General features: G+C 34.1%; 9 protein-coding genes across 9 annotated transcripts; 6 read left to right on the forward strand and 3 right to left on the reverse strand.

The window, feature by feature from the left end:
• Window positions 1–1,966: 1,966 nt before the first annotated feature.
• Window positions 1,967–2,513, reverse strand: LOC144843559 (histone H2A). Its single transcript, XM_078700383.1, has one exon. It carries the CDS (start codon window positions 2,370–2,372, stop codon window positions 1,995–1,997), a length of 378 nt encoding a protein of 125 aa, XP_078556509.1. The 5' UTR covers window positions 2,373–2,513; the 3' UTR covers window positions 1,967–1,994.
• A 1,285-nt stretch (window positions 2,514–3,798) lies between these two features.
• On the reverse strand, window positions 3,799–4,182 carry LOC144843675 (histone H2B, gonadal-like). Its single transcript, XM_078700560.1, has one exon. It carries the CDS (start codon window positions 4,172–4,174, stop codon window positions 3,806–3,808), a length of 369 nt encoding a protein of 122 aa, XP_078556686.1. The 5' UTR covers window positions 4,175–4,182; the 3' UTR covers window positions 3,799–3,805.
• A 1,244-nt stretch (window positions 4,183–5,426) lies between these two features.
• Window positions 5,427–5,928, reverse strand: LOC144842075 (histone H3). Its single transcript, XM_078698437.1, has one exon. The coding sequence runs from the start codon at window positions 5,899–5,901 to the stop codon at window positions 5,491–5,493; it is 411 nt and encodes a 136-aa protein (XP_078554563.1). The 5' UTR covers window positions 5,902–5,928; the 3' UTR covers window positions 5,427–5,490.
• Window positions 5,929–8,478: 2,550 nt separating this feature from the next.
• On the forward strand, window positions 8,479–9,168 carry LOC144842963 (late histone H1-like). The gene has a single exon (XM_078699585.1). The coding sequence runs from the start codon at window positions 8,520–8,522 to the stop codon at window positions 9,093–9,095; it is 576 nt and encodes a 191-aa protein (XP_078555711.1). The 5' UTR covers window positions 8,479–8,519; the 3' UTR covers window positions 9,096–9,168.
• A 1,212-nt stretch (window positions 9,169–10,380) lies between these two features.
• Window positions 10,381–10,810, forward strand: LOC144842711 (histone H4). Its single transcript, XM_078699249.1, has one exon. The coding sequence runs from the start codon at window positions 10,484–10,486 to the stop codon at window positions 10,793–10,795; it is 312 nt and encodes a 103-aa protein (XP_078555375.1). The 5' UTR covers window positions 10,381–10,483; the 3' UTR covers window positions 10,796–10,810.
• Window positions 10,811–11,937: 1,127 nt separating this feature from the next.
• LOC144842095 (histone H3) lies at window positions 11,938–12,362 on the forward strand. The gene has a single exon (XM_078698459.1). It carries the CDS (start codon window positions 11,938–11,940, stop codon window positions 12,346–12,348), a length of 411 nt encoding a protein of 136 aa, XP_078554585.1. The 3' UTR covers window positions 12,349–12,362.
• A 1,198-nt stretch (window positions 12,363–13,560) lies between these two features.
• Window positions 13,561–14,032, forward strand: LOC144843669 (histone H2B, gonadal-like). Its single transcript, XM_078700553.1, has one exon. The coding sequence runs from the start codon at window positions 13,570–13,572 to the stop codon at window positions 13,936–13,938; it is 369 nt and encodes a 122-aa protein (XP_078556679.1). The 5' UTR covers window positions 13,561–13,569; the 3' UTR covers window positions 13,939–14,032.
• A 1,237-nt stretch (window positions 14,033–15,269) lies between these two features.
• On the forward strand, window positions 15,270–15,699 carry LOC144842703 (histone H2A). The gene has a single exon (XM_078699237.1). The coding sequence runs from the start codon at window positions 15,270–15,272 to the stop codon at window positions 15,645–15,647; it is 378 nt and encodes a 125-aa protein (XP_078555363.1). The 3' UTR covers window positions 15,648–15,699.
• A 4,272-nt stretch (window positions 15,700–19,971) lies between these two features.
• LOC144842692 (late histone H1-like) lies at window positions 19,972–20,588 on the forward strand. The gene has a single exon (XM_078699222.1). It carries the CDS (start codon window positions 20,013–20,015, stop codon window positions 20,586–20,588), a length of 576 nt encoding a protein of 191 aa, XP_078555348.1. The 5' UTR covers window positions 19,972–20,012.
• Window positions 20,589–20,692: the final 104 nt, after the last annotated feature.

The following is a 20,692-nucleotide window of genomic DNA, read 5'->3' on the forward strand; positions in this document are numbered from 1 at the left end:
GGATAAAATTGTGCAAAATGCATGCACAGAGCACAATTTTGTTCCTCATTTGCTACGACGTATTGACGCAAAGTGCTGTATTGCATAATCACAAGTGGGAACCGACGACGCAACAATGCTGCAAACATCGCAGGTTTGATTTCACGCAGGCGGGGGAAAGCACAATTATTTGAAGGGCATTTCCATACGTTGCGTAGGATGCGTTACGTTGCGTCCCTAGTGGGAACCAAGCTTTAGGTTATGTGTGAGTTTTAATTAATATAATATGTACTGTTGGATGTCAAAAAAATACATTTTCAGAAACATAAGCAACATAATTATAACGTTTTTATTTTATTTATTTTGTTTTTGCATTAGCAGTTCCAAAGATTTTCCCATATTATGTCTGAAAGTACAATGTTTGACTAAATAATTTTGATATCAATATTTATTTATTTTTTTAAATAATTTTGATATTGAAAATGTGTGTAGTTGGTCGCTTTCTTGTAGATGCTTTAATTGTAGAATGTAATTATTATTTTGTTTATTTCTGTGCTCTGTTCTGGGTTGACCAACTAGCATAAGTGTTTGGTCTTTCCTTGTCTTATTTTTATATTTGTTTTGTCTTCTTTGTATTGTATATGGCAGAAAATTGAATAAATAAATAAAATGAAAAATGTCTGTCATTTTAGTGTCAAATTCTTAAGCAATTTCATTTACACTCACGGTTGGTGAGTTTTGCAGCAGCTACCCAGCAGCGGGACGACGAGAGACCATTTTTCAATTCCCGCGTGAAAAACTATTTCCAGGATTTTCCGTCACATCATGAATATTCATGATATGTATGGTTCAGTCCCTCTACAGTTTCTGCCTTAACCTAATAGGAAAAATATAATGCGACCGGGAACCTTACCACCAAGCGTTCCGCAACCTTTTGTGATCGCGACCCCATGATTCTAGTTTTAGGAATTCTCGCGACGACCCACCAAGTATTTGAGACACACCCCACCCCCCAATTTCGTTTGGTATTACACTGCAGTGCTCCATTGGACCCATATTTTGGCGCACAGTAAAATACATACAAAAACATTGAGAAAAAGTATTTCTCGAATTCAAAAATATTTCAAATTCGTAATGCAAAAAAAAATTTGTTTAAAAAAATGTTGTTAAATGTTAAAACAGTATTAACCAATTATTATTGTCTTACCATGGAACATTGTTAGAATGGTTCACATTCATAAATTATGCTTAAAGATGTATTGTCCCTTTGACTAATTCCAAAAAAATAAAAAATAAAATATTTCGAAAAAAGGTGGCTCATTTTGAAGTATCATAATAATTATTAACTATCACCAAAAATTTTTCGAAAAAAAAATCATTTAACTGAAATACAGACGTTTTTTTGTTAAAAAAATAACTCGGACTTCCAGTCAAAGTTTTCGAGCAAAACATATCCCATACATAATGTGAAACGCGCTTGTTTGGCTACTCTGTATGCATAATCATAAAACTTCCTTACGATCTGTGTGAAAATACCTTCTCAACCGTGTCGAGTTGTAAACAATCCTAATTAGCATAGGCCTATGCATAATGCGTATCATGGTTTGAAATCTTTGTTTACTTTCGCTCGCGACGATTTTCCAGATGAAATGTAATCAAACTAATTTACCTGTTAATTACGTAAACTTGTTGTTTTTAGCTCGAATTTTCAACTTAAAGTGAATAACTTTAATATTACTTTGATATGGCCACTTTAAATTTAGAATATTTTTACCTTTATTTTTTTGTGTTTCAAGGGACAATACATATTTAATATAAAACAATGTTGTAGATTCGATTATCAGAAGGGGTGCAGTAAATCGACCATGAATACGATGCACCTCAATTCAATCCTCCTCTGGGTGGGAATAATTTTACACAATTGAAAACAGACAAACAAATCAAATCTCTTTATGTTTATTTGGTGGCTCTGAAAAGAGCCGTTTGGTTTGAGAAATGGTCCAAATCATGATGATTTACTTGGCTTTAGCTTGAGTCTTCTTTGGTAGAAGTACAGCCTGGATGTTTGGCAATACACCTCCCTGTGCAATAGTTACACTTCCGAGAAGACGGTTTAATTCTTCGTCATTACGGATGGCAAGTTGCAGATGACGGGGGATGATTCTGCTCTTCTTGTTGTCACGGGCAGCGTTACCAGCCAACTCTAAAATTTCGGCAGTCAAGTACTCAAGTACGGCGGCCATGTACACTGGGGCACCGGCACCAACACGAGATGCGTAGTTACCCTTTCGCAAAAATCGATGAACACGACCGACTGGAAACTGAAGTCCAGCACGGCTTGATCGGCTCTTGGCCTTTCCTTTAGCTTTGCCTCCTTTACCACGTCCAGACATTGTTAGAGCTTGTGTTGTATTTCGGTTTACTAAATCGAAAATAATGCCAATCTTAATTTTGATCGCGACTTTATAGTCTGTTCACGATTCCCTGTCCGAATGCCTTTAACAAATTGGCCAATCACGGTCTTTCGCGCCAACGATATAATTCGTTCATTTTGACAATAAGATAACAGTCGCTTTTGTTCCTGTGAGCGGGAATTTAAAAATTAGGCTTTGTGGAATAAGTACTTATTGTGTACTTCTTTTTGTTACTTGATAAAAAGCGCATTTATAATTAGCAGTTTGAATATTCTGTTTTTATATACAAGATATGAATTCCTATTATTATGTTATATGAAATGACTGACTTTTTAAAAGGTGACATTGAAGTGCTCATACAAGAATTATAGTAAACTGATGTCATTTATCAGCATAAAATTGTTTTTTTGTTGTTGGGCATCGTGTTTGTAAACAGTTATTGTTCAACTGATGAATTTTTCAATTCAAACCATACCCCTTAGCAGCTTCTTACAATCATGATAACACTAAAATTAAATTTCAGTGATAAGACCAATACTTATTGGTTTTTTATTTCAAATAAAGTATGCCAATATTATATAATATTAATTACAATTAAAATAAACACTGTCTTTCTGTCCCAATTACTGTTTTTGTTGTATTGTTGCTTGTATATAGTTTAATTTTCTTCTATTTTATTTATTTATTTATTTTTTTCTTTTTCAAATTGTTCTGTTTTGTTTTTGGACCGCTGCACCACATGTTGTGAGTTCCACTGATCCAAAGGTGAATTGGTCAACAAATAAATAAACTGTCTAAAACAATAAATAACTCAAACTATTATACAGCACATAGGTAATAGACAAAAAACACTGACAGCAATCATAAGAAAGCCTAGAGACCATCCGGTACGGATTGGTATACGCACGGAGAACATAATATTTTCTCCATGGTGTATACGTAAGGAATCTATCCAAATACTGCATCATATTATTAAAGATATTACTGACATTTGTTAACGTGACATACTGTAATAATATTCCAAATTATTTACTGTAACTGAAAAAAATCTTTAATTTAAAGGAAAAAAATAGTCAAATTGGCAGCCAGCCATACATACGGTTTTTGGTTGAATTCAACGATAATTTGTCTTTTCATAAGTGCAAACATTTATTTTTTCTATGAAAGTGATTAACTTTATGGCCTAATCAAAATCATTCCTTATGTTTTGGGGGATAATTTAAAACGTATATTAATTGTACAAATAAAAATAAGTATTTTATAATAACGGTTATATCAGGATGTTGGATGAATGTGTGTGGATGGTGCAATATGAAAAAGAAACCACACAAATGAAACGCAAATAAATCTCTTTTGGACAAGTGGTGGCTCTGAAAAGAGCCATTTGGTTTGAGTTTTTAGCAAAATAGTGTCTACTTTGAGCTAGTGTATTTGGTGACAGCCTTGGTACCTTCAGAAACGGCATGTTTAGCCAATTCACCCGGAAGCAATAAACGGACAGCGGTTTGAACTTCCCTACTGGTTATGGTAGATTTCTTATTGTAGTGAGCAAGACGAGATGCTTCTCCTGCAATACGTTCGAAAATGTCGTTGACGAAACTGTTCATGATTCCCATGGCTCTGCTTGAGATACCAGTGTCTGGATGAACTTGCTTCAACACCTTGTAGATGTAGATGCTGTAGCTTTCCTTTCGTTTACGTTTCCTCTTCTTGTCAGTAGCTCTTACAGCTTTAGCCTTACCGGCTTTCTTGGCAGCTTTTCCTGAAGTTTTTGGTGGCATGTTTCACGATTTCAATCTACGACGAGAACAATTAAAGTGAAAATTGTGAATGTAAGCTTAGTACTTATAGCCGTAATATGCAAATTAGGGCTTACCGGTTGAAAAGATATAGCTTACGGTTTCTATTGGCTGTTAAAAGCGCGCTTCTCCTTAAATTGACTTGTTCTACAACATTTTAAAGGCTACGCCTAAGTAAGAAAGTTGACAATGATATTCATTTTTTTTAAACAATGAAGTAATTACGAAATAATAGACGCTTACTATATAACTTTACAATCAAATTTAATGACAAAAATGAAGTAATTAATTCATAAAAACATGGACTATTACTGTTCTCTACTTAATAAGCACACACATTTTTTTTATATCATACTAATTGTAGGATTGTTAAGCAAGTATACTTTATACAGTACAGTATTTCAGTAGTTTGAAATCCATTTATTCAAGGTCTAGTTTGTTAGAAAACAGTACAGTGACCCATTATGAATATTATACAAAAAAATGAATGTTTATGGGTTGGTTTGTGACTGCTATATTTAAAGATGTATTGTTTCCCCCAAAAAAAATGAAGATTAATTAAATCAAACTTTAGATAGGTTATTTTATTAAATTACATTTTTTCAGGTAAAATACTTTTTTTTCGATCAAATTCTTGGTCAAAGTGGATAACTATTACGTGACATTAAAATGGAATATTCAACAAAAAAATGTGCTGTTTCAGGGGGACAATACATTTTAACGAGGCAGATCCGATTACTGTATTTGTTTTTATTACTACTGTTCTGTTCTGAAGACTAGCCTGGGAAGCTAGCCATTCAAAAAGGCTACTGCATTTATACAAATAAGTAATGTGCAATGGAGTAAATAATTTCATGAGGTGATGGCAACAAATAATTATATGGCTATTATAAAAATAGATATCATAACCAATAAAAAGCCAGAGAAAGTATCATAACAATTATGAGTTTTTATTTGGGAAAGTTGACTGCTAAAGTTTTTTTATTTTTCTCAATTTCTTGAGTCCAGATCAAGTTATCCTGTTGGATTTGGATATTGTTTTTTTTTGGTGAAGACGTCTTGTTGAGAGGACAATTTGTTGGGTCCCGACGAATAGGGAAATGATATTTCTACATTATTGCATGGACATTTTCATTATTATTTTGTTGTAAATAACTGTTTTGAAGGATTGAAAAATATTTAAAATATATTTAACATATTTATAAATTGAAAGAAACAATAATATTTGCTATATTAATTCTCTTTAGTTCAAGTGGTGGCTCTGAAAAGAGCCTTTTGGTTTGAGAAAGTAACACTGCTTATGCACGTTCACCACGGATACGACGGGCCAGCTGAATGTCTTTAGGCATGATGGTTACACGTTTAGCGTGGATGGCGCACAAGTTGGTGTCTTCGAAAAGCCCAACCAAGTATGCTTCGCTCGCCTCCTGAAGAGCCATGACAGCTGAGCTTTGGAATCGAAGATCCGTCTTGAAGTCTTGTGCGATTTCACGGACAAGACGTTGGAATGGGAGCTTGCGGATGAGAAGTTCGGTACTTTTTTGGTAACGACGGATCTCACGAAGAGCGACGGTTCCAGGCCTATAACGATGAGGTTTCTTCACTCCACCAGTGGCTGGTGCACTCTTTCGTGCTGCCTTAGTAGCAAGTTGTTTTCGAGGAGCCTTTCCTCCAGTAGATTTACGGGCAGTTTGCTTAGTACGAGCCATTTTTTTGTTTCGAAATGATGCTTTGCTTAGATTTTCGGTTGGTTTAAATAAGCACAAACTCATTGCCGATGAGAAAGCAATTATGAAAACGCGATGTGATTGGACAAAATGTATAGCTTATTACACGTCCGCATACAAATCTATTGAATCAGAGATCGCGCTGGTTTTATAATGACACAAAGAAGAGAAGTTACGGTAACAAAGAAAAAGGATAAAGTACGTAAAAATAAAAAGAAGTGCTTTTAACAAAATAGGCCTATTAACGATAAAACAATTATGTACAAAATATAAAAGTAAAATAAAGTTGCTTTCATTTTCCCATGCCCGTTTGATGAAGCCTTTACAAAATCGATCAAGTTCAACTTCAATAACTGAATTTATTTCAATGGAAGATGTGTACAGTACAGAGATAAGAAAACAAAAATTAGAAGTTCACACTCCTAACCACTATACAGTATATACTATAGTTTTATATTCAGATAATCATACGTTATTAAACTATATACAAATCTATCGAATTGTCATGGTTTTATAATGACACAAATTTACGGTAACAAAGCAAACAAAAGAATAAAAAAATTAAAAGTACGCACCTTAGTGGTAATATAGTTTTTATATTCAGATAATCATATCAGTGATTTAACAATAGACATATTTAAAAGAAAACAATTAAATAACAAAGCATTTCCATTGTTACTTTTTCCATCATGCCCGTTCAATAACTGAAATGACCATTTCTCAAACCAAACGGCTCTTTTCAGAGCCACCAAATAAACAAAAAGAGATTTGATTTGTTTGTCTGTTTTCAATTGTTTTTGTAAAAAAACAAAAATTACCTGCCCATTGTATCACAAATATACTGACTTTATAGTATTTTTAATTATTGTATAATGAAAGGTGATGCTGACTGGGACAGGTAATTGTAGTTTATTCAAACTAATATTAGTCCATCAAAATGTATACTTGCTTCTCCCACTCCAGAGGGAAACTACATGTCAAGACTCACGCCACGCACTTATTTTCACCAATCCCGATTTCAGACATTCTCCTGTTGTTCAATCAACATGCCAGAATCACTGATATAATATCTAATGTTGTCTAAATATTATTATATTGAATACAATTTTAGTTAAGATCATATGGTACTACTAATAGAAAGGTCAGATAACAAAGAAAAAAAAAATGATTTGTAATTGTTTAAAATGATGATTTATTGTTATATACACACACGTCCCAACCACCGGTAACCACCACCACTAATTATAATTCATAAAAAGATGAAATGAACGGTTAAATTCAACCAAATAACTCATTGACTTCCAGTCAATTTGAATATTTTTTTGCTTGAAGTTATAATTTTTCATGTAAATAATAATTTTTTGTTAATGTGAATAACTATTATTGACATTTAAATGGCCTATTAATTATTTTTTGAGGGGGACAACATATCTTATAATATTAAATAATTATAATCTTCTAGTTGGACTTGTTGAAAGTTTAACTAGAGTCGTTTTATTTATCTAGTATTAAATAATTATACATAACATTATCAGCAGATCACAAGAAAATAGAATATGCACAGAAAGCAGTTTAAAGATGTGTTTTCACCCAAAAACATGAAAAATGAAGACTTTGAAGGCTATCTAGCAGTTTTAATGAGTTATTTACTTCCGTAGACAAAATAAACGGTTAATTTAACCAAAAACCATTGTCTGACCAGTGAAAAATGAAAGCGACAATTTGACTCAATTTTGCTTTGCGTCCCAACCACGACTTATTATAATATTGTGTCTTTTTTTAACTGTAATCATGCTGCAATACATCATCACACAACTTATTCAATTATGTGTAGGCCTACTTCTTTGGTTATTGCAAAACAACTACAGAAAATAATACAAATGAAAAATAGTTTAGAAAGTAGTGAAAACATACAAAAAAAAGAGAACAGAATTATTAAACAATACCATCATCACAATTAAGTTATCAACATTATTGTTACTATTATCTTTGATAATGCTATAGAAACGTGTGAGTGGTCTATAACAGTGAGAGCAATCATTAAGTTTTCCTGATATTTCATTCTCATGTTTGTTCAAGTCACCAACATTATTGCCTTAAAACAAAGCGTAAAATACATCTAAATTTATTTAATTTCGGTTGAATATTCAATTATATATTGTATTGTTTTCATATCAAATGTGTTTTCAATCAAAAATAGACACAGCATTTTCAAAATTTAGTAATTTGTAAGTAGAATATGTTTTAAAAACATGAACTGAAAAGTTCCAATGCTTATATCTATTTATTGAAACCGATTAATCTAAATTAAATAATTTCTTATAGAATAAAAATGTATTTTCAGATACTATACTAAAAAATATTCTTCAAGGTATAAAAAATAGTGATTTATATGTGCATTTAAAGTGAATAAAAAACACAATTTAAGAAAAATATCTTGTAGTTATATTGAACACAAAAAGGCGCTGAGAGCTACAAACATAAGTGACGTTTTAGTCCACGTCCGCAATAACGTCAATAAAAGTGGAGTTAAGTGGTTGCGTTGTTTCACTTAACTTTCTACTCGACTTGTTATTCGTAAGTGTCTTGCATTCTCAATTATGGCTGACCAAACTAAAACTAAAAAGAAGGCTGTAGCAAAGAAGCCTGCTGCTCACCCAACGTACATCGACATGGTTACGGCAGCAATCGGTGCTTTGAAGGAGAGAAATGGCTCATCTCGCCAAGCTATTGCCAAGTACATCCAAGCCAACTACAAAGTTGATCCTAACAACATGAAAACTCATCTCCGTATGGCTTTGAAACGTGGTGTCGAAAGCAACAAACTTGTTCAACCAAAAGGTACTGGGGCCAGCGGTTCATTTAAACTGAACCAGGCTGCAGCCAAGGCTGACGCCGCTGCCAAGGTAAAGAAGGAAAAGGCAAAGAAGAAAGCAGCTGCAGACAAAGAAAAGACTGTTGCAAAGAAGGCCAAGAAACCAGCAGCAAAGAAGGCCAAGAAACCAGCTGCAAAGAAGGCTACCAAATCCAAGTCACCAAAGAAGGCTAAGAAATCGGAGAAGGCATCCAAGCCAAAGAAGGCTACCAAGTCTCCTAAGAAGCCAAAGACCAAGAAGCCTAAAAAGCCTAAAGCTAAAAAGGCATCAAAGTCACCGAAGAAGGCTGCCAAAAAGTAAATTTCTACTAAATCCATTTTCAAACCAAACGGCTCTTTTCAGAGCCACCATATATACAAAAGAGATTTATTTGCCTTGCTTCTTGATCTATATCTAATTCTTGTCCTTGTCTACACTATCAAACTTTATGTGACAAAAAAATGTGCCCATATATGAACATGACGATGTCATGTCACTACCATATTTAAACATATCTATAAATCATATAAGTATAAATATATATAATTTTTCATATATAAAAAGATGAATTAAATAAATGGTTAAATTCAACCGGAGACCCATTGACTTCCAGTCAATTTGACTATATTTTGCTATAAATTATTAAGGCAAAAATTTAAATTTTTCAGGTAAATATTTTTTTTTTTTGGTCAATGTGAATAACTATTATGTGACATTAAAATGGCCTATTTATAATTATTTTTTTAGGGGGACAAAATATCTTATACTGTAATAGTATTACTTCCGTAGGAAAAACCATGACAAAATGAACGGTTAATTTAACCAAAAACCATTGTCTAACCAGGAAAATTTTGGGAAACCGACAATTTGACTCAATATTTTGCTTAAATTACAGTTTTTCAAAAAAAAAATTATTTTTGTTTTGATGCAATTTTTGATCAAACTATTATTTATTTCGGAACTTCACTTTTGTAACAGTGGCACACTTCACATTTTGAAGGTGCGTCCAACAAAAATGTATAATAAATGAAAGCACAAAATAGACAAAAACATAGGTAATCTTACTTAATCTACATACGGTAACATTTAATAAAACCCATTCATTCCCCTCCCTCCCCTTCTTCAAATATAACAAGTACAACATGTAATTTAATTATACAGTACATGATTACTCTTAATCTACAAAACCAATCACTAATAAATATACATATGCAAAAGTAAAAAAGAATTAATATGATGAAAACAATTAACAGACACTTTTGTTATAAATAATTAGCTGCTATCTAAAAAACTATACCTAATTTTACTATTACAAAATCACACTGCAATACAGAGAACCAGACGCCTCTTAATGTATCTATTTTTTTAAATTAATTAATTATATGAGTTTTTAAAATGGCATATTCAACCCAAAAAAAATTGTTTTCAGGGAGACAATGTATCTTTAATGTCTAATATACAAGTTCAGAATGTTGCTATGATTTTCTTAATTTTTCAAATTTTAAGCTCAATTCTGTTTGTTTTAATTTCCCGCCCGATTCACAATAAAGCAATGACTTAACCCGAAAGAGGTCACAGGGAGATATGTCAATGTTGTTACTGTAATTCTAGAGTCACGTCCGCATAAAGCGTATAAATCCTTCAACTTTTTTGAAGTTTCGGTACTTTTCGATCGATTTTCGTATCAACCACAAAAAGTACTAAGTAAAATGTCTGGAAGAGGTAAAGGAGGAAAAGGACTAGGAAAAGGAGGCGCTAAGCGTCATCGTAAGGTGTTGCGTGATAACATCCAGGGTATAACGAAACCAGCTATCCGTCGTCTTGCTCGCCGTGGTGGTGTCAAACGTATATCTGGTCTCATTTATGAAGAGACCCGCGGTGTACTAAAGGTATTCCTTGAAAATGTCATCCGTGATGCTGTAACATACACCGAGCATGCCAAAAGAAAGACAGTCACCGCCATGGATGTCGTCTACGCCCTGAAGAGACAAGGCCGAACTCTTTACGGATTCGGTGGATAAGCAGTACACTACAACAAAGACTTCTCAAATCAAACGGCTCTTTTCAGAGCCACCATTTGAACCAAAAGAGATTGATTTGCCAAAACAAAAGCCTTTTTATAAATATATACTGTAGTACCAATAGTAAATCTTTCCACAGCGTACGAATGTTCATGTCCACAATTTCCTACCTGAATTTAATTAGGTCCGACATATTCAAAGCAAGCACAAACAAAATACCAAATAAACCCTGTAAAAACTTGTTTTTTTTAGCACCTATTATTTCTCTTTAATAAGAAATGGGGATGGGTGGTATCATTTCTCCATTCTGTAGGCATATAGTGTAATTATAATATGTCTACTAACGTACACGATTATGTGATATTATAATAGAAAACCTCACTCAATACAGTATTAATATTTATGTATTATGAGTGTAGAACTATAACTTATAATTCTTGTTTTCTGTACACAACTTCGATTGAAATCAATTCAGTTATTGAACGGGCATCATGATGGAAAAAGTAACAATGGAAATGCTTTGTTATTTAATTGTTTTCTTTTAAATATGTCTATTGTTAAATCACTTCTTTTATTACCACTAAGGTGCGTACTTTTAAGTTTTTTATTCTTTTGTTTGCTTTGTTACCGTAAATTTGTGTCATTATAAAACCATGACAATTCGATAGATTTGTATATAGTTTAATAACGTATGCTTATCTGAATATAAAACTATAGTATATACTGGTTAGGAGTGTGAACTTCTTGTTTTCTTATCTGTACTGTACACAACTTATTGAAGTTGAATTTGATCGATTTTGTAAAGGCTTCATCAAACGGGCATGGGAAAATGAAAGCAACTTTATTTTACTTTTATATTTTGTACATCATTGTTTTATCGTTAATAGGCCTATTTTGTTAAAAGCACTTCTTTTATTTTTACGTACTTTATCCTTTTTCTTTGTTACCGTAACTTCTCTTCTTTGTGTCATTATAAAACCAGCGCGATCTGTGATTCAATAGATTTATATGCGGACGTGTAATAAGCTATACATTTTGTCCAATCACATTACGTTTTCATAATTGCTTTCTCATCGGCAATGAGTTTGTGCTTATTTAAACCAACCGAAAATCTAAGCAAATCATCATTTTGAAACAAAAAAATGGCTCGTACTAAGCAAACTGCCCGTAAATCTACTGGAGGAAAGGCTCCTCGAAAACAACTTGCTACTAAGGCAGCACGAAAGAGTGCACCAGCCACTGGTGGAGTGAAGAAACCTCATCGTTATAGGCCTGGAACCGTCGCTCTTCGTGAGATCCGTCGTTACCAAAAAAGCACCGAACTTCTCATCCGCAAGCTCCCATTCCAACGTCTTGTCCGTGAAATCGCACAAGACTTTAAGACAGATCTTCGATTCCAAAGCTCAGCTGTCATGGCTCTTCAGGAGGCGAGCGAAGCATACTTGGTTGGTCTTTTCGAAGACACCAACTTGTGCGCCATCCACGCTAAACGTGTAACCATCATGCCTAAAGACATTCAGCTAGCCCGTCGTATCCGTGGTGAACGTGCATAAGCAGTGTTACTTTCTCAAACCAAAAGGCTCTTTTCAGAGCCCCCACTTGAACTAAAGAGAATTAATATAGCAAATATTATTGTTTCTTTCAATTTATAAATATGTTCAATCCTTCAAAACAGTTATTTACAACAAAATAATAATGAAAATGTCTATGCAATAATGTAGAAATATCATTTCCCTATTCGTCGGGACCCAACAAATTGTCCTCTCAACAAGACCACAAAAAAAAAAAACAATATCCAACAGGATAACTTGATCTGGACTCAAGAAATTGAGAAAAATAGGAACTTTAGCAGTCAACTTTCCTCAATAAATATTCCTCATAATTGTTATACTTTCTCTGGCTTGACAGTTTTTATTGGTTATGATAGCTATTTTCATAATAGCCATATAATTATTTGTTGCCATCACCTCATGAAATTATTTACTCCATTGCACATTACTTATTTGTATAAATGCAGTGGCCTTTTTGAATGGCTAGCTTCCCAGGCTAGTCTTCAGAACAGAACAGTAGTAATAAAAACAAATATAGTAATCGGATCTGCCTCGTTAAAATGTATTGTCCCCCTGAAACAGCACATTTTGTTGTTGAATATTCCATTTTAATGTCACATAATAGTTATCCAAAAATTTGATGGAAAAAATAAAGTATTTACCTGAAAAGTTTGATTTAATTAATCTTCGCTTTTCATGTTTTTTTTTTCGTAAACAATACATCTGTAAATATAGCAGTCACAAACCAACCCATATAAACATTCATTATTTTGTATAATATAATGGGTCTCTGTACTGTTTTCTAACAAACTAGACCTTGAATAAATGGATTTCAAACTACTGAAATACTGTACTGTATAAAAAAAATTCGTGTGCTTATTAAGTAGAGAACAGTAATAGTCCATGTTTTTATGAATTAATTACTTCATTTTTGTCATTAAATTTTATTGTAAAGTTATATAGTAAGCGTCTATTATTTCGTAATTACTTCATTGTTGAAAAAAAAATGAATATCATTGTCAACTTTCTTACTTAGGCGTAGCCTTTAAAATGTTGTAGAACAAGTCAATTTAAGGAGAAGCGCGCTTTTAACAGCCAATAGAAACCGTAAGCTATATCTTTTCAACCGGTAAGCCCTAATTTGCATATCACGGCTATAAGTACTTAGCTTACATTCACAATTTTCACTTTAATTGTTCTCATCGTAGACTGAAATCGTAAAACATGCCACCAAAAACTTCAGGAAAAGCTGCCAAGAAAGCCGGTAAGGCTAAAGCTGTAAGAGCTACTGACAAGAAGAGGAAACGTAAACGAAAGGAAAGCTACAGCATCTACATCTACAAGGTGTTGAAGCAAGTTCATCCAGACACTGGTATCTCAAGCAGAGCCATGGGAATCATGAACAGTTTCGTCAACGACATCTTCGAACGTATTGCAGGAGAAGCATCTCGTCTTGCTCACTACAATAAGAAATCTACCATAACCAGCAGGGAAGTCCAAACCGCTGTCCGTTTATTGCTTCCGGGTGAATTGGCTAAACATGCCGTTTCTGAAGGTACCAAGGCTGTCACCAAATACACTAGCTCAAAGTAGACAATATTTTGCTAAAACTCAAACCAAACGGCTCTTTTCAGAGCCACCACTTGTCCAATAGAGATTTATTTGCGTTTCATTTGTGTAGTTTCTTTTTCATATTGTGCCATCCACACACATTCATCCAACATCCTGATATAACCGTTATTATAAAATACTTATTTTTATTTGCACTTATGAAAAGACTAATTATCGTTGAATTCAACCAAAAACTGCATGTATGGCTGGCTGCCAATTTCACTCTTTTTTTCCTTTAAATTAAAGATTTTTTTCAGTTACAGTAAATAATTCGGAATATTAGTACAGTATGTGACGTTAACAAATGTCAGTAATATCTTTAATAATATGATGCAGTATTCGGATAGATTCCTTACGTATACACCATGGAGAAAATATTATGTTCTCCGTGCGTATACCAATCCGTACCGGATGGTCTCTAGGCTTTCTTATGATTGCTGTCAGTGTTTTTTGTCTATTACCTATGTGCTGTATAATAGTTTGAGTTATTTATTGTTTTAGACAGTTTATTTATTTGTTGACCCATTCACCTTTGGATTGGTGGAACTCACAACATGCGGTGCAGCAGTCCAAAAACAAAACAGAGCAATTTGGAAAAGAAACAAAAAATAAAATAAAAGAAAGTTAAACTATATACAGGCAACAATACAACAAAAACAGTAATTGGAAATATTTCAACTAAGACAGTGTTTATTTTAATTGTAATTAATATTATATAATATTGGCATACTGTATTTGAAATAAAAATCCAATAAGTATTGGTCTTATCACTGAAATTTAATTTGAAGTGTTATCATGATTGTAAGAAGCTGCTAAGGTTTATGGTTTGAATTGAAAAATTCATTAGTTGGGACTAATAACTGTTTACAAACACAATGCCCAACAAATCAATTTTATGCTGATAATCAGTTTACTATAATTCCTGTATGAGCACTTAAATGTCACCTTTTATAAAGTCAGTCATTTCATATAACATAATAATAGGAATTCATATCTTGTATATAAAAACAGAATATTCAAAACTGCTAATTATAAATGCGCTTTTTATCAAGTAACAAAAAGAAGTACACAATAAGTACTTATTCCACAAAGTCTAATTTTTAAATTCCCGCCCACAGGAACAAAAGCGACAGTTATCTTATTGTGAAAATGAACGAATTATATCATTGGCGCGAAAGACCGTGATTGGCCAATTTGTTAAAGGCATTCGGACAGGGAATCGTGAACAGACTATAAAGTCGCGATCAAAATTAAGATTGGCATTATTTACGAATTACGATTTAGTAAACCGAAATACAACAGAAGCTCTAACAATGTCTGGACGTGGTAAAGGAGGCAAAGCTAAAGGAAAGGCCAAGAGCCGATCAAGCCGTGCTGGACTTCAGTTTCCAGTCGGTCGTGTTCATCGGTTTTTGCGAAAGGGTAACTACGCATCTCGTGTTGGTGCCGGTGCCCCAGTGTACATGGCCGCCGTACTTGAGTACTTGACTGCCGAAATTTTAGAGTTGGCTGGTAACGCTGCCCGTGACAACAAGAAGAGCAGAATCATCCCCCGTCATCTGCAACTTGCCATCCGTAATGACGAAGAATTAAACCGTCTTCTCGGAAGTGTAACTATTGCACAAGGAGGTGTATTGCCAAACATCCAGGCTGTACTTCTACCAAAGAAGACTCAAGCTAAAGCCAAGTAAATCATCATGATTTGGACCATTTCTCAAACCAAACGGCTCTTTTCAGAGCCACCAAATAAACAAAAAGAGATTTGATTTGTTTGTCTGTTTTCAATTGTTGTGTAAAATTATTCCCACCCAGGGGATTGAATTGGGGAGGATCATGTATTATTCATTAATGCACCCCTTCTGAATGACATCAAATAATCAGAGAGTCTGCAGAGCCACCAAATAAACAAAAATTACCTGCCCATTGTATCACAAATATACTGACTTTATAGTATTTTTAATTATTGTATAATGAAGGGTGATGCTGACTGGGATAGGTAATTGTAGTTTATTCAAACTAATATTAGTCCATCAAAATGTATACTTGCTTCTCCCACTCCAGAGGGAAACTACACGTCAAACCTCACGCCATGCACTTTTCACCAATCCCGATTTCAAAGATTCTCCTGTTGTTCAATCGACATGCCAGAATCACCGATATAATATCTAATGTTGTCTAAATATTATTATATTGAATACAATTTTAGTTAAGATCATATTCATATGGGACTACTGCTCACTCTTGAAACTATAGTAAACTTCAGACATAACGTACGTCCTCTGACATTAATAATTTTAAATGAACAAAAGTCAAACGTTTCTCTCTGAAATAAGAGTCACATACGTTCTAAAAGTCAAACATTTATTTTAAACATTATTTATCATTAATAGAAAGGTCAGATAACAACGAACAAAAAATAATGATTTGTAATTGTTTAAAATGATGATTTATTGTAATATACACACGTCCCAACCACAATAACCACCACCACTAATTATAATCGATATAATATACAGTATATATAATTTTTCATAAAAAGATGAAATGAACGGTTAAATTCAGTTTAATTTTTTTTATTTTTTTTTTATTTAATCGGTATATAAAAATATATTACAAAACGACAGTCAAAGACTGAAATGAATTGTATTACAAATAAATAAAAATTAGTTAAAATTGCTATAAAAATAGAAACATCTTATTAAAATTAGATATCGTACCATATAATTATAAACCATACATGAATAAAAAAACCTTAAAACATTCACTTATTACATATCTAAAAAAAGAGCTAGTGATGCCTATTAATTATATCCACCATGGTGGGAACTGGAGACGACCTAAGTCTGCTGGTTTTACAATGAGGTACTTCTAGAAATCGGTTGAATCTGAGAGACCGAGCTGGCTTATGAAGAGGGGGAAGTATTTCTCTAAACAGCTCGGATTTTAGTAAGCCTTCCCCGAAAGACAACACCAGTTTGTTTCTTCTCTCAACAAGAGTAGGTAAACCAGTAACAGACAATGCATGATCATAGCACAAATAGTTGTTACCTAGCATGATTCGCAATGCTCTCTTTTGTACCTTTTCAATAGACTTGGACATATTCTTAGTGATAGCACCATGCCAAACAGGGGCAGCATATTCTAAAATAGGTCTTATATAAGCCATATAAACAGTCAACAGATCATTAATTAAGATTCCAACTTTTTTCAAAATGCACAAGGAAAATAAACGTCTAGAAGCTCTAGACACAATATTATAATAGTGTTAAGTTCCCATTTCAGGTCATTTTGAATGATTACACCAAGAAGCGTCATGTGATCAACTACTTGTAAAATGGAACCACTCAGACTAAAAGAAGGCGATATAATATCGTCCGACTTGTCCTTAAGAAAATTGACAACCAAGATATGGCATTTGGAGGGTTTGGGTATCATGTTATTGGATGAACACCAAACACTCAGATCATCTAACAGGGATTGCATGGAAGGAAAATCACCTTTGCGAACGACCTCCCCAAGTGTGAGGTCATCCACATATTTCCATCGTCTGCAGCAATCAACACAAGCATTGTTAATAAGTACTAGGAAAAGTACAGGGCCAAGCAATGTCCCCTGTGGGACACCACAAGTCAGTGACTTGGAAGATGACAAAGTCCCAGCAAACTTGGTGTTGAGAGAACGGGAAGTGAGAAAGCTGCAGACGATGGGAATTATGGACGACCTCACACCCAGTTCAATCAACTTTATAATAATAACATTATGATCAACACGATCAAAAGCTTTAGTAAAGTCAGTGGCACATAGGTTCACATAACATTTACCCTTCTCAACATCTTTGAGTGTAGAGTCAATAAGACTAACAAGATAGTGAGTTGAGGAAGCCTTTTTCCTACTACCAAATTGACGAGAATCTAATTTACCCTTAATATCTTCAAGAATCCACTTAACAATAAAAGATTCAAATACCCTGGCAAGAATATAGGTAAGGGAAATAGGTCTAAGGTCAGAGACAGAACTAGCATTCACAGTTTTAGGAATGGGAACTGCAGTAGCCCTTTTCCAAAGGTCGGGGAAAACACCATCCTTCAATGCATGATTGAAGATATCCGCAACAGGTTCAGCAAGTTCAGGAGCAAAATCTCGATATAATTTAATAGGGGGTTCATCTGGATGGCCAGCTTTGTTAGGCTTAAGATTACAAAGGGCTTTTAGGACCTGACCAGCATATATTAAAGGTGGTGGCCCAGGGGCTGGGAGATAAGCAGGCAAATCGTTTAAATTAAGAGGAGGGATGGCATTACAAACACTAGAGAAATGGGCATTAATCTCAGAGGCAGTTTCAACTTTGGACAGCCCAGGCAAGGAGAAATTAGAATTTTTAGTCTTAAGATTACATAGTTGTTTAATACCTTTATGCCACATGGCAGGGTTGTTACGTTTAAGACTTAATAAGGAATTACAATAATATTTGTTTTTTGCCTTTCTAATACAATCTTGGACTAAGTTGCGAATTGAACGCCACTCATCCGTTCTACCAAACCTACGAAACAAAGTTTGTCTAGAGTCAATTAATCTTCGAATCTTGTCGGACATCCATGGCTTGTCAGCAGTGCGCTTGTTCCTAATCAGCACAGGAAAGATCTTGTTAAAAGCACCATTCAAAATTGAATTCGATTGACGTCCTCAATATTCAGCACATCATTCCACTCATGGGTTGTAACCCATTGACCAAAGGACAAAACAGAGGAGTCACGATATGGCTGAGAACGCACTGATAGACGCTTGTGCTGAGGTAATTCAATCAGTGGTTCCAATAGGATGGCATTATGGTCACTCCGACCCAGTGGCGCTAAGCGTTCCGGAAGATGGTAAAGATCAGCACGACTCAAAAATATCTTGTCCAACAGGGCATCCTTTCGCGTAGCGAAGTTAACAACTTGCGACAGTCCAACATCTAGCTCAGCTAGATCTAGGTCATTAAAGTCACCCAAAATAGCAATAGGAGCAGCGAAATCCATAGAACGAATGTTATCAATTGTATTTTCACCCAAAAACATGACAAATGAAGACTTTGAAGGCCATCTAGCAGTTTTAATGAGTTATTTACTTCCGTAGACAAAATAAACGGTTAATTTAACCAAAAACCATTGTCTGGCCAGTGAAAAATGAAAGCGACAATTTGACTCAATTTTGCTTTGCGTCCCAACCACGACTTATTATAATATTGTGTCTTTTTTAACTGTAATCATGCTGCAATACATCATCACACAACTTATTCAATTATGTGTAGGCCTACTTCTTTGGTTATTGCAAAACAACTACAGAAAATAATACAAATGAAAAATAGTTTAGAAAGTAGTGAAAACATACAAAAAAAAGAGAACAGAATTATTAAACAATACCATCATCACAATTAAGTTATCAACATTATTGTTACTATTATCTTTGATAATGCTATAGAAACGTGTGAGTGGTCTATAACAGTGAGAGCAATCATTAAGTTTTCCTGATATTTCATTCTCATGTTTGTTCAAGTCACCAACATTATTGCCTTAAAACAAAGCGTAAAATACATCTAAATTTATTTAATTTCGGTTGAATATTCAATTATATATTGTATTGTTTTCATATCAAATGTGTTTTCAATCAAAAATAGACACAGCATTTTCAAAATTTAGTAATTTGTAAGTAGAATATGTTTTAAAAACATGAACTGAAAAGTTCCAATGCTTATATCTATTTATTGAAACCGATTAATCTAAATTAAATAATTTCTTATAGAATAAAAATGTATTTTCAGATACTATACTAAAAAATATTCTTCAAGGTATAAAAAATAGTGATTTATATGTGCATTTAAAGTGAATAAAAAACACAATTTAAGAAAAATATCTTGTAGTTATATTGAACACAAAAAGGCGCTGAGAGCTACAAACATAAGTGACGTTTTAGTCCACGTCCGCAATAACGTCAATAAAAGTGGAGTTAAGTGGTTGCGTTGTTTCACTTAACTTTCTACTCGACTTGTTATTCGTAAGTGTCTTGCATTCTCAATTATGGCTGACCAAACTAAAACTAAAAAGAAGGCTGTAGCAAAGAAGCCTGCTGCTCACCCAACGTACATCGACATGGTTACGGCAGCAATCGGTGCTTTGAAGGAGAGAAATGGCTCATCTTGCCAAGCTATTGCCAAGTACATCCAAGCCAACTACAAAGTTGATCCTAACAACATGAAAACTCATCTCCGTATGGCTTTGAAACGTGGTGTCGAAAGCAACAAACTTGTTCAACCAAAAGGTACTGGGGCCAGCGGTTCATTTAAACTAAACCAGGCTGCAGCCAAGGCTGACGCCGCTGCCAAGGTAAAGAAGGAAAAGGCAAAAAAGAAAGCAGCTGCAGACAAAGAAAAGACTGTTGCAAAGAAGGCCAAGAAACCAGCAGCAAAGAAGGCCAAGAAACCAGCAGCAAAGAAGGCTACCAAATCCAAGTCACCCAAGAAGGCTAAGAAATCGGAGAAGGCATCCAAGCCAAAGAAGGCTACCAAGTCTCCTAAGAAGCCAAAGACCAAGAAGCCTAAAAAGCCTAAAGCTAAAAAGGCATCAAAGTCACCGAAGAAGGCCGCCAAAAAGTAAATTACTACTAAAAAATCCATTTTCAAACCAACGGCTCTTTTCAGAGCCACCATATATACAAAAGAGATTTATTTGCATTGCTTCTTGATCTACATCTAATTCTT

The sequence above is a fragment of the Antedon bifida genome, chromosome 5 (genome assembly GCF_963402885.1).
Source record: "Antedon bifida chromosome 5, ecAntBifi1.1, whole genome shotgun sequence".
In the NCBI taxonomy this organism is placed as follows: Eukaryota; Metazoa; Echinodermata; class Crinoidea; order Comatulida; family Antedonidae; genus Antedon; species Antedon bifida.